Source organism: Taudactylus pleione, unplaced genomic scaffold, assembly GCF_031769625.1.
Source record: "Taudactylus pleione unplaced genomic scaffold, aTauple2 ptg000274l, whole genome shotgun sequence".
NCBI lineage: Eukaryota > Metazoa > Chordata > Amphibia > Anura > Myobatrachidae > Taudactylus > Taudactylus pleione.
In genome coordinates this window covers 1,700,696-1,715,098 of record NW_028284676.1, presented here as the reverse complement: position 1 = coordinate 1,715,098, position 14,403 = coordinate 1,700,696, and the positions used below count along the sequence as shown (strand labels likewise).

General features: G+C 43.5%; 1 protein-coding gene across 1 annotated transcript in view; it reads right to left on the bottom strand.

Annotated features, from left to right (window-relative positions):
- MSH5 (mutS homolog 5) overlaps window positions 1-9,665 on the bottom strand; it is a 94,400-nt gene extending 84,735 nt beyond the window's left edge. The window contains exons 1-4 of the mRNA XM_088481550.1: window positions 9,591-9,665; window positions 7,363-7,486; window positions 2,627-2,707; window positions 2,329-2,400 (exon numbers count right to left, since the gene is read on the bottom strand). Of these exons, the coding sequence (XP_088337676.1) occupies window positions 2,329-2,400; window positions 2,627-2,707; window positions 7,363-7,486; window positions 9,591-9,665 (352 nt within the window). The remainder of the gene's footprint in view (window positions 1-2,328; window positions 2,401-2,626; window positions 2,708-7,362; window positions 7,487-9,590) is intronic.
- Between the last annotated feature and the right edge of the window lie 4,738 nt (window positions 9,666-14,403).

The window sequence follows — 14,403 nt, the reverse complement described above, 5'->3', positions numbered from 1 at the left end:
TCTGCCGCACCAGAATTCAGGAGGGAAGAGACGAATACAGGGCCTTGCTTCAAGTCTAGGGCTATGGGTAGAACAGACTCAATATTTCCTGGGGACAGAAGCACTACTCCCAACCGAGTGTCCCCGGAACCGGTTAGGAGCGGGAGTTTGTTTGTTCCAAGAGTAGGTCGGAACCGAAGGCGATCAGGCCTATTCTTCTCTGTCTGTCATTACCTGAAGCAGAGGTCCACCTTGTTGCACAGAGAAATTAGGTCGTTGAGATCAGTAGGGAGGTCCTGGGTGATTAGAGCATCCTTCAAACGATCAGAGAGGCCATTCCAGAAAGCCGATGTTAGGGCTTCTTCGTTCCATTTTAACTCTGATGCTAAGATCTGAAATTGGATGACATACTGACTGACTGGACGAATCCCTTGTCTGAGGCGCATAATTTTGGATGATGCTGAAGTCGACCTCCCAGGTTCGTCAAAAATCCTCCTAAATGCTGCCAAAAAGTGAGAATAATCATCCAGTAGAGAATCTGAACTCTCCCAGGGCGGGGAAACCCAGTCCAATGCCGCTCCAGATAGCAGGGACACAATATAGGCCACTTTGGTTTTCGGTGTAGGGAAGTTAGAGGGTTGAAGGGTAAAGTGCACTTCGCACTGGTTGAGAAACCCCCGACACACCTTGGGATTGCCATCAAACTTATTGGGTGTAGGTAGGTGCAGACGGGGTGGAGCACAGGGAGTGGGACCATCGGTGTGGACTGGGTGGCAACTGCTGGGGGACCAGCTGTGACCAGAGAGGCATGCAAGGTGAAATTGTGCCATTTGCTGTTGCATAGCCTCCAGGCCTTCTAGCCGATTGGCGATACTGTGTAACAAATCCGTTCTGGACTCCGGTCCGGGTTATTTGGCCAGTGCAAACTGTCAGGACCTGGGGGTTTTTTGGACCCGGGATGGAATCAGGAGTCGAAGCAGGAACGGTCTTGTTAAACTGAAAGGCAGCTGGTTTAATGGGGGTATTCAGATTCATGGAATTAAACAAATATATAAATACTGTAACAAAAGTCCATGGGTGAACTGAGGATAAGGGTCTGGCTGAAAATAATAGTCCAATTGCTGTGGAATTGCAAAACAAGTGTCTGATAAAAAACAAATCCAATAGAAGCAGGTGTCAGATAATGAATGAATCCAGTTGATGTGAGGCAGGGAAACAGGTGCTTGGGATGCCGCTGCCTGGATTCTGGTACCGGGATCCCAACGCTGTCGGGATTTCAGCGCCGGTATTTTGTCCGTCAACATCCCGCACACCGGGATGCTGACTACATCCTATCGTTCCATCGGGATCTTTCACTCTGCCTATATCCCCTACTTGTCTCACTATTATATTTTAGCTTGAAGTTTCAGGAGCGTGGATGCAAGAGCCTGTAATTTTTACTTGAAATGTGTATTTTCTTTATTACTACTAATGTCTCCCATTTACATATAATCATGTATCTTATTTTTAATGCCAGTACAGTATCTACTGAACTGACTTTGAGAGGATAATTATTTAATTTGGAGATATTAGATTATTGAGCACTAAACTCTGCTAATCTGATATACACAGTCGAGTCACATTATTATGACCACCAGCTAATAGCCAGAGGAACCGCCGTGTGCAGCACGGACAGCAGCTAGACTGGCTGGGAGTGACTCTGTCATGACCAGAGCGTCCATACCGGCGCTGAAATCCCGACAGCGTTGGGATCCCGGTACCAGAATCCAGGCAGCGGCATCCCAAAGGTAAGTATCGTCTGTTAAGAGGGAGGTTTAGGCATTAGGGGGAGGGTTAGGTTTAGGGTGCTTGGAGGGAGAGGTTAGGTTTAGACACTAGAGGGGTTAGGTTAAGGCACCGGAGAGGGAGTGTTAGGTCTAGGGTGCGGGGAGGGGGGTTAGGTTTAGGTACTAGGGAGGGAGGTTAGGGTTAGGCACCAGGGAGGGAGAGGTAGGGGTTAAACTTACCTTCTGTCCTTATGGGAGTTGGGATTCTGACTGACAGGATGCCACTGTCTGTATTCTTACCAGCGGCATCCCGACCGCCAGGATCTCATACCCAGTCCGACCCCGATATGTTAGTGTAATCAGCCACACAGCTGATCATAGTATAACCCGACATCGTGAATAATCATCATTTCTATGCACTCCTACACACACACACACACATGTACTTTATACACAGCTCCTCAATTACTGCCATCCTCGCAGTGTCTGCCTTTCTCAGTGAAGCTGAATGAACGCTGAGAAGATCATCACAATTAGCTTTCGGAGAGCGGAAACAGAAGGAATGCTGTGTAAGGCTGATTACCAAAGTCCACACGAGGAAACAGAACTATCTCAGCTCTGTATCTCCCATCAGCTTCTCCATCTGCAGCAGAGCCTAGGAAATGACAACATGTGAGTGGCATGTAGTAATATCTTTATAAGTAGAAAGGATATGGCTGGGTAATTTAAATAACTACATCAGATATTTGAAGATGGAAATAACACTACAAGGAAAACTAGGTAACAGATGGGATGGAAAGCTTCATTACTATGATGAAAGAGTTAAAGACAGAGGAAAAATGAATGGAGAGATGAGGTCTAATGTTAGCAATTTTATTTACTCAAGGTCCGGAGAAAGTCGGAGAGATTTTGTTCCTGCTTTGCGCTGGTGACAACACATCTTGGCTGCAGATCAGCAATCACTACAATGGGGATGAGACAGTGGTTTACAGTATAATGACTCACAAAGGAGCAAAGGACAGCTGAAATTAGAGACATAATTAATTAAACTATTTCCTTAAACGTCACTGATATTGGGATGTAGAAGAAGCAAGATATAAAACCACACTTGCCAGCTCTCCCTGATTGTCAGAGAGACTCCCTGAAATAGTAGCAATCTCCCTGACTCCCTGAAGAGTCCAGCAATCTCCCTGATTGCACCTTACACCCATTATGTAGCTGTTATATACAAGAAAAAAACCCAGAGCTATATACATTGAAATTGGATATTAAGTATAATTTCCTTGCATTGGTCATGAGGCTCAATGATCCTTATGGCGACAAGCGTTGTTAAGGTTTCTCACGGCTAATTATATGGGAATCGCTTGTAAAACATAATACATCATCAAGCCCTGAATAGTTTTCATCAACAAGTAGATCTTACTAACTGCTATGTGGCTCGTTCACATATGGATGAAAGTCAATTTTATGTCACGACTCTCAGATGTAGCAGTACACACCCAATTTACCGCCGCGCTCATAGGTGTTACTTTCAATCTTCCTGAAATGATTTTTCAAGAGTAGGCAAGTATGTATATGAGACCATATGAGATCCCTCACAGATCTAAATGACGTTTGTACACTGACGTAACCAGAGTCATGATATAGCAGTATGTAAAGGTAGTGGTAGGTGGTGCCACCGTACTGTGACATCTTTGCAATGCCCAACTCTGCATCAGTAATCTCACATCTTGCGAGCCACTTTGAACACCAGCTAGGCTGCTCATGGCAAGGCGATATGAATTATCGGAGTCCAAACGGGGAATGATAGTGGGTGCCCGACGGATGGGACATTCCATTTCCGAAGTTGTGCAGACAGTCAACATTCCTAGATCAACTGTGTCACATGTATTCTGGATATACCTAAGGAAGGCATTGCCACCCACCATGGACAGCGCAGTTGGCGACCACGGGTGCTAAATAAACGTGATCAGCGGTGTCTGGTCAGAATTGTCCATGGTAACAGACAAGCGACACTGACTGGAATCACATCCACAACGCAAATCCAGCAGGTCAGTGCAGCGTTCTTTAGCTTCCATGGAATATGGGAGCAGAAGGCCCACCAGAGTGCCCCTACTAACACTTCGGCATTGGACACAGAACCTCAACTGGGTGGAGGACTGACAACATGTGGCGCGGTCCAATGAGACACGTTTTCAGTTGTTTCGGACTGATGGTAGGGTTCGGGTGTGGTACAGACCCCAGTTGTCAACAAGTCACTGTGCAGGCTAGTGGTGGTTCCATAATGTCTTCACGTGACTTGATTGGGTCTGCTGGTTCACCTAACACGTCATTGCCCAGTAACCACTGTGTTGCATTGCTTGATAACCATTTACAGCCCTTATTGACTTCATGTACTCCCACAATGATGGAATATTCCAGCAGAATAATGCACTGTATCGTCTGTCCCAAGCTGTCCACAATTGGTTCAGGGAGCATTCTGGAGAGTTCCGATGAATGGTGTGACCACCACATTCACCCAACATGAAACCAATCGAGCATTTATAGGACGCGGTGGAGAAGTCCATTCGCACCCAAGATCCCGCACCTACAAATATCAGGGAGCTGTGGGAAGTTATCCAGACGGCATGGGTTAACTTCTCTCCATGGGTATCTGATACAAACGTTTCCATTGACGGTAAACCAAAATCGTATTCTTCCAGGACACAAAAATTCAGGAATCACCCAAGAAAGACTGCACATAGCTGCAGGTATGAATCTATCACCCCTGGTTTCCTCCGGTCTGCCACTTTGGACTATTTAAAGTGGACACGGTAAAGTTCTCACAAACTTTACCTACAGTACCTGCAGATCAGGAATAATTCTACAATAATTGACTTGGACTCTAGAATCTTTTGGTCAGGACTCCAAATTATTTGTGATTATATATATATATATATATCTAAGCTTATTCATGTTTTTATTGCTTTTTATTGAGATATACTTCATTTGGATATATATTTTATTTGTGTGAGATGTGAATAATGTTTATATTTTAAATATCTACCTCTAGTGCAGTGGTTAAAATCTCCACACACAATTTTTTGCGCTGTTTCTTTCTACATTTGTTTATACTTTGATTTTTTTTTCGGTGACCTCACGTTTGAAAAGCAGCAATAATAGTATAATTATAAATTTATTTGGGTTTTAACAACGGTATACCCTTGATAATTGTTAAAAATCTCTGCAAAACACGGAAGTGGGACAGGCAGCGCAGCTTTTTAGCTAGTTTCCCCTATCCTACACGATACTAAACATCGATCGCATAACTTTTGGTACTTCAGTGTATGTATATATGTGAGTATGTTACCTTGATGTTTTCAGAACCCCTCAACTTGCTTCACATCACTATATTTGAAAGTGTTCTACATTGAAATGTATAACATTCAGTAAAACATAGTGTTATCTCATAACTAGACAGTGAATGTGGAACGACATAGCATGTTTAGGAATGAACAACAGAAATGATAGGAGGGGGGAGGAGGTAATAATGCTGAAGATCAATATTGCAGGAAGATATTACTGAAGAAGGTGGCAATGCAGATGTACTACAGGTCCATATATGATAACCAAGGTATTAAAAAAGTGCTGATTGGGGTTCAAGCATAAGATTTACTGAAATACAATTATTAATGCAAATGCAAAAGACTGCAAAGCAAAATCCAGTTATCACTATATGTGATTTTAAAGTACCCAGATATAATATGAGATACTAATAGTGTTTTTGTCAGATAAACTAACATTTCCCATGAAAAAGAAGAACAGAAGTGGGAATTTGTTGAAACTCTCGGGTAGATAATGGATGCAATGCAACCCATATTTTGGGGATTGGCGAGGCCTATTTCTGAGGTGTGGAGTCTAATGTGCCGACGGTGTTCACCAGGGACCCTCACAGGAAGGTATGGACTTGTTCCCCTATACAGGTGCTGGTGAAACTCTGGATGGAGCGGAGAAGACTTTCAGCGTAGTCAACAGGCCGGGTCAGAACCAAACGGACAAGACGGTACCAGGTAGCAGACGTATGCAGGTCACGGAGGATAGCCAAGGTCAGAACCAGATTACCAAACGCAGTACCAGGGAGCAGACGAAGACGGGTCAGGAACAAAGCCAAGGCCAGGAACGGATAGCAAGTATACACAGGAACGCTGGAGTAAGGTTATGGAGCCTATAAGCTCAGAGATCTGTCTGTTGCCAGAGACTCCCTCTTATAGGGAGGAGTTCAAATCTATTTTCACTCCTGCAACTCTGGCAACAGATGCAAGAGCGTATAGTTTCACATAACAATATTTTTATGGTCTTCTTTAAATCACTTTGCTGCTGAGGGTCATCTCATCCCTGTGCTTGCCCTGCGCACATTCCAACATCAATATCAGTACATTTTATTGTGAGTATCACATTAGGATCACTTTGTAAATGCAGGGGCCAGAATACATGAGGAATCGAGCATACCTTTGATCCCTCTGTTTTAAGCTCTGCGTCTCTCATCCATACACTCATTACCAGCTCCCATTCATGGTTACAGGACTTTTATTGGGATGCACCCACTCTGTGGAATGCCCTCCCATGCACAACAAGACTTTCCTCTGGTCTCCAAACCTTCAAAGTATTCCTTGAAGACTCACCTCTTCAGGCAAGCTTATCAAATTCCACAATCAGCCACGTAACCTCTGTAAGCTATGCTACCCAATTACATCCCCTCTATACAGTACACACATAACTATACATATGTTGTCTATATACACATCCCACTGACCCCAGGCCAACATTGCTGTGTGACTGGATCATACAGCTCACCAAGAACCTCTGCAAACTGGCTGAACCAATATGCAATAGGTAGAACCTGTCCTTGTGTACCAATGTCTATTTCCCTATAGATTGTAAACTTGCAAGCAGGGCACTCTTACCTCTATTTGTCTGACTGTTATTACCTAGGCTTGTTTTATCAGTTTTGTTTCCAGTTGTAAAGCGCAAAGTAATATGCTGGCGATATATAAGTGTAAATAAATTAAGCTAGTAGTAACTATTTTACACCATACCACTTTCATCGTTGCTACAAGGGACACTATAGTCACATACAGTAGAGTTTATCAGCCTCCGGATAAAGCAACAGCAGCTCGTTAACCATCCTTCATGACAATTGTAATATTAACCCATCTGCATTCAAATAGGGATAACACTGCGTGTTCCCCTTTTCTGCTTCTGCTTATCGCTTCCACTATGAACCATTTTGTAAATGAGAAAGTAAACCCTTCAGAACCACTTTTCTACAGAAATACTATTGGACACATGATATTAAACAGTCCTAATGATACTTAGGGGTAAATTTACTAAAGTGAGAGCTTTTAGAAGTGATGTTACCCATAGCAACCAGTCAGATTTTAGCTATTATCTTCTAGAAGGTGCTAGTTAAATGTTAAGTAGAATCTGATTGGTTGCTACGGGCAACATCTCTTCTAAAACTCACTTCTAAAAACTCTCACTTTAGTAAATTTGCCCCTTAGAGTGGTGAAGAGGGAAGGGGTTAGAAGTAAAATGCAAATAAGTAATGGAGAAGCGATGAAAGTTACTTTGCACCTACCTCTGCTAAGCAGCTGGAGCTGTTCAGTGTCTGGGGTATCTGGCATGAAGTGAACGGAGCAGTCACCCGAAATGTAATATGCGACAGCGAGCAGTCCTGATTGCCATAGCACACTCAGGTATATCTGCAGCAAACACACCACAGGATGCTTTTATCCTATCAGGAGGCATTAACAACAGTATTCATCCACTGAGTGGAAGCAGGACCTAAGAAGGCATTCAGGCAGCCTATTTGCAGCGTTCACACTTGTGGTTGGTGAGAGGACAGGTGAAAAAGTTACCCCTAGCAACCATTAAGTTTCTCATTATCAGTATGAATAATGTACTTGATAAATGATAGCTAGAAGCATAACTGGACATTTTGGTACCCCCAATAGGAATATTAGGAGCGCACAAACAGGTGTGCCCTCATGGAGAAGGGGTGTGGCCTCACAGCACACCCCTATCTTCATAAATCTGTGGGGGGGGGGTCCTGCACTCCTGACAGTGCGGTGACAGCTGATGCAGACGACTGGTCTGCGTGTTCCCGCAAGTGCTGGCCGCGGCCTGGCTGTGGGTGGGTTGCAGTACTACGGCCTCCGCTCCCATACTAACACTCTCATACATACTGTACATAACACGCACATACTACATTACATCTGCGTCTGATTAGCCAACCCTCTGTAACCGCCAAATATATTTCTAATACACCTCTTCCTGCGTGCATCTAAATCTGTACTGCAACATGTACGAACACCTTTGGAATGTATGCACGAAGCAACCCAGATGCATCAGCAGCCAAAAAAAACATTGCACAAGGAAAAAATACAACACATTGACCCCCACAGCAAAAAACAATCACATTGGGCTCAATAGGAAAAACAACAGAAGACTGACCTGTCAGGATGAATTGGGCCGGACCAAATTGCAACACGGGTCAATGTCAGAGACAATTGCAGGGCTCCCGGGTGGTCCATCTCCCGGCTAAGGGCACCCGAAACTGCCTGCTAGCCAGAGCAGGTGACTGCTTCCGGGTTTGTCTTCCACAGTGGAACACAAATCTCAGAAGTATGGTAGCCGGCCGGCAGCCAGTAGCACTGTGCGGTAGGACTGGCCGCGCCTCCCTAGTCACTGCTATGGCCAGAAGATTGGTTGTTATGGACAACTTTTCCACCTGTCCTCTTTGTAAGGTTTGAAACATCTGACCATCGGTGCTTTAAATGTGTGAGCCACAGAGATGCACTATGAAAGCTGGCTTTTCAGATACTTTGTACATGATTGTTTTGCGATACACTTTTGACATGTATTAAATAACCCACTATTACATGAATTTTCATCTTTGCTCATTTATGCCAAAGAATACCAAGTTTATTATGTTACAAAATGATAAAAGGAAAAATGCACAGTAAATATATAGGGGCTGATTATGAGCGAGACGCAGTCGCCTTTAGTCCTTTCAGCGACACGCCTGCACCACATAGGATGCAACATCAACGTGACTCTATTTAGCCACTGTCCCCGTTACTTCCCAGTCACTTCCCAGGACCGCCCCATATATATTTCACAGACCTAGACCTTACGTCCAAATCTGTACAGCGTCTTTGTACGAACGAGGAACAGGTGCTGCGTCCGCCTCAGAATTAGGCCCATAGAAAGTATCAACATGTGTCTCCACTGACGATGGTGGGAAAAGAACAGGTCTTTGAATGCAATAATATAGAGGAAGAATTACTCCAAATAACTCAGGAGACATATAAAGAAACAGTTCTGGTTACTTTGACATGCGTCATAAAATGATTTATTGTATCCTGTCTGTAAAGCTTACAATAAAGTCACACATATTGGGCACCCAGTCTCATTAGAGAACATACACCACCTGGTCAAGCGTCTGGGTCACATGGGGCTGAGTAATAGTGACTTGATGGTGAAGGCACACCCTGACATATTTTAAGGCAGTTCCAAACTATACCTGATCAATCCCAAACAGATAAAGGGGGAACTTGCATGTTTTGGAACCACAAACATTGCACACTAATATAACTAAATTGGCAGCCAAACTCTCTACATGTGGGCAGCTGAAATAACACAAGGCAATGCCCACTCCCACACTATTTACATAGCAATATGGTAACCATTGTTAAAAAAAACAGGGTCATTACAGACAGCCTTGATCAAAGAAAGCCTGGAGTAATTTGTTCCTCATCCCCTGATGCTACCCTTGGTGTATGGGCGTATTTGCTAGCACAACACCTCTGATTGTTGCTCCTCATCTTCATCTTGAGAGTCGGTAACTATGAAGTTATGTGTCATCTGCAAGTGATTCATCAGCGAACACTGTAAAACTGAAAAAAAAGGGAATACAAATGTGAACCAAAAACTTAAGGTGCCTATCCACTAGATGATTAAAATGAGCGATTGAACGGTAACGATATCGTTCGAAAATCATTTGCAGATTGTTTAAAAAATTGGTCTTTTAGACATCTATCATCGTGCAAACATGCTGATCAACCTGACGATAACGTCAGGTTCAGCATGTTTGCAGATGATTGATTGTGCCTACACTGAATGACTGCTCGGTCAGTGCAGGCACATCACAGACTGACAAACGACTGCACGATTACAATGTCGTAATCGTGCAGTCTTTTGCCTGTCTTCTAGTGGATAGGCACCTTTACAGCGATAAAATGCAACATCTATAATAAACAAATATCTGTGTAGTAAAGTTTGAACAGAAAGAAAATAATGTTGAACAACAACAAAATAAAAAGGTAATAAAACCAATAAAATTAACCCTACATATAATATGCAGGTCCTAGTACAGGAAATTATCTTTAAACCCTTAAACAATAGACAATAGATACATTAATAAATGTATACCAACAATAAGCATGCAACCAATAAAAGTGATTATCATTTTATCACATTTATTGAACAATAAAAATAACAACACTTAAAATATCTCTTCAAGCACGAGAATAAATCACTAAGACAGGGCTTGACAAATGTTTTTTTTAAATCTAGGAGCCAGGATGAAAGTGTAGGAGCCAGACCCCCCTCTTCCCCCGAGGCAGCATTACTGAGCACCTACGCCCCGGGCAATGGGATGTAGTCTGGAACGCGACGGTCTAAATGCCGACCGCCGGCTTCCAGACTGCTTTATCCCGTTTAGGGACGAATGACAGGCGTCTAAATCTAGACGCCTGTCATTTGCCTGACGCCTGGAGACCACTCGATTGGGATGCCGGGCGCCGCAGCGGACAGCTGCGGGGGGGGGGGGGAGCCCAGTAAACCTTATGACAAGGAAGGTGGACTGCGCTTAACCTCAAAATGTACTAAATATTTTAAATAAATTGACAAACCATTAGTTATGCGATACTGTAACTTAACAGGGTATGCAGTGACTGGGTCTCTGGGCCTGATTCCGAACGGATCGCGATTGCGATCACAGCTGCGTAATTGCATGCAATGAAGCTGCGAATATATGCTAATGTCAGCCACAGCTCAGCCAGCAAAGAGACACCCACTAATACCTTGCAGTCCTGCATATTCATCGATACCATTGAAGCATATCGGTCCGTCACGCACAATTACAGCAGTCCTGACCTGTCGCCGAAATTACTAGTCTCGCCGCACGCAGTGAGTACTCCAGCTGCGTACACCATCGCAGTGGCTAATTTATGCACACCCATGAAACGGCATTCGAACGGACAGACACGCCTGTGTTTCTCTAACCACTCCCCCGTTACCACCCCCAAACGCTCACAGCCTGTCACTCACTCTGCGATGGATTCCTATCTGCGTACCTAATCGCAGTGCGATCGCCGGGCACGCGCAGTGCGGCTTATACACATGCGCAATGGCTAACAATAGCTCAACCTGCATACGCAGTTGCAATTGCGATACATGTTGAATCGGGACCTCTGCTCGCCAGGTTGACTTTCAAAATGTCGACATAACATCAGTGTCGACATGCTGAATATCGACATGTTCAATATCGACATTATGGCTGCAATTCAATTGTAGTAGACTCCCCCTGCTGGGCGTCTATACGAATAGGCACCTGATGGCACAACTCAATCGTTTCTCCGTTCGGGTGCCCATTAGTATTTATCGCTGCTATATGCACTGTGTTTAGCCGAACACAGTGGCTAAACCTGTCTAAAGAAGTGGTTAGGCACCCAAACACCGTTTGGGCCCCAAAACCACCATTAGGGTGCCCAAAAAATAGACTTTGGACACATTTCTTCTCGCACCTCAGGAGGCACCATCGCGACCATCACCAGGCCGCTCGCTAAAGCTGTGGGTGGTCACCCACAGCTTAGTGGGCGGCCAGGAGGCCGCACTGGAAAAAAAAAACACCCTTCAGACCTGCGAGCTGCCTCCGGGTCTGAATCAGGGCCACTGTTCACCTCTGGGAGCGCTTATATAGACTTCAGTATCAGATTCATACAATAATAAAATGTATTAAAATCATGCATAAAAAAAAATGTAAAGAATAATATATAAATAAGCAACTATATAGCTATACTTTTGTATCCCACACAGATTGTTGTTTATGTATCATAGGTGAAAGTTCAAGGAGCAATTCACTTAACTGAATAATTAGAATGACTCCTTGGGTGATGTTATTATCCAGAAAGTAGGTTTTATTGCCTCTAACTCCGTCAGTAATTACTGATAATAAAAAGTCATAATAGCTCCTTATCACATGCAGATGTATTTGGATATCCACTCCAGTGGAACTCTCAAGCCAGAACAGTCTGCAATAGTGCAACAAACTACGATAGCCAGTCAAATTATATTGCAATTGCTTAGTGTCGGTATAATTACCCAGCTCCCCTTATTATGGAATCTGTAGGAGAGCCCCTTATTATGGAATCTGTAGGAGAGATGCCGGAGAGAGCTCTTTACCGTAGCCAGAGGTTAGGTATGCAATGAAGGCAGTAGTGTGGTCTGCGGTCTGGATAAAGGCAATCAAGTTTCCCTCTGCAAAGAAGTCAATGGTGCAGTCTGGATACAAAGTATCAAGTTTTCTTAATTGCTATATGTCAACATGTTCGATGTCAACATTACAACCGTATCAACATTCTAACGTCGTCATGATGAATTGTGATTTAACATATATATACAGAAGCCCTATAGGGAATAGCACAGGTTTGTTCATTCAAGATAAAGCTCGGCTTCACTAATATAACAATAAAATTCTTTGAAATTATAATTGTAATAAAAAAGAAAATACATTAGAGCATGCATAAAAGAGCCATTTAAACAATTTAAGTAGGATATACAGTACAACGTTTACATGACACTGAATTTATTTACTACTAGCGTTTGACCACAGCTTCACTTGAGTGGATTTCCGTTATTGCTCAGTGGAACTAATTTTACAAGACAGTAGTGGCATCTAATATTGCGATGTATATTTTATATTGTAGACATTGATCACAAAACATCTTTGTAAACCGTATTTGCAGTTATTCCTTCAGGGATTAACACAAAATGGGGGCTACTAACTCGTGAGCAAGCCACTTAACCTACAGTAACACTGAAAGGTTGCAAGCACCATGAGCAGCAACTCTATGATATCATAGTGTAGTCTTGGTGAGCCATCTGCTGGATTGACATGTATACTGCGACTTCATGAGTCAAGATAAGCTGCCTGATGAGTGCTTAATATAAAGTTGGATTTTCCTGCTAAATAGATCTTGAGATACATATAGCTATGTATTTATATATGCATACACATATTACTATTTGTGTTCGGTTTGTGCAATATATGTATATTTATAAATATATATTTATATCTATCCACGATCTGCCAGCACTCATACAAATAAACAACTTCCCCCAGAGGACAGTAGTAGATATAAACAACAAATCCAAAGAACAGCAAGTATATTTCCTGATCAACATGACGTTTCAAGGCCTAAGCCCCGTCCTCACAGGTTTGTTGTTATATATATTTATATATACAGGTTGAGTCTCCTATATACAAATATTCAGAAATACAGAATATTCCGAAATACGGATTTTTTTGTCATGACTGAGATAATGAAACCTTTGATTTTTGATGGTTCAATGTACACAAACTTTGTCTAAGGCACAAATTATTACAAATATTGTATAAAATTACCTTCAGGCTGTGTGTATATGAAACATAAATTAATTTCATTTCTGTACACATACTTTGTTTGAGACACAAAATTATTGAATATAGTGTATAAAATTACCTGCAGGCTGTGTGTATAAGGTGTATATAACACATTAATGCATTCAGGGGGTCATTCAGACCCGCTCGCGAGCGCAGGACGCTCGCAAACGGGTCGATGTTGCCCCACTGTGCATGCGCACGACGGAGGGAGCTCCGTCGTGCGCATGCGCGAGACCCGGATAGCGACGGGCTCTCAGTCGCTCCGGGTCTCGCACCAAAGGGGGCGTGCTGTCGATGTTGATTGATAGCACGCCCCCTTTGGTGGCCGTGCCGGGGGCGTGGCTGCCAGATGGAGGCGTTCCCATGGGAATGCCTACCGTCTGAAGCCGGCCCCACTGACATCACTAGTGATGTCAGTGGGAGTGATTTTGGCTCTGATAGAGCCAAAATCACTCCAGGGCTTGCGGTAGCAAGACCCTACCGCAGGGTCTCCGCCGCAAGCCCGATGGTCGCGATGGTCTTGACCATCATCATGGACGCTCGCATAAGCTGTGGGTGGTCACCCACAGCTATGCGAGCGTCCAAGAGGACGCTCCATTTTCATGGAGGAGGGCCCTGATTCAGTGCGAGCGCTCTGGTCAGAGCGTTCGGCTCTGAATCAGGCCCTCTGTGTGTATATTCCTATTCCCAAGATATTTCATTATGGTATGCAATTATTCCAAAATACGGAATATTCCGTTATCCAAAATACCCCTGGTCCCAAGCATTTTGGATATGGGAGACTCAACCTGTAATCATTTTTGTCACCATAGTTCATAAACAGTCCTTAAAAGTATTTGTCCCCAAAAAATTATATATATATACATCTAGTCATTTTTGGCTTGAGGAGTCTGCACACTGCACAATGTTTTG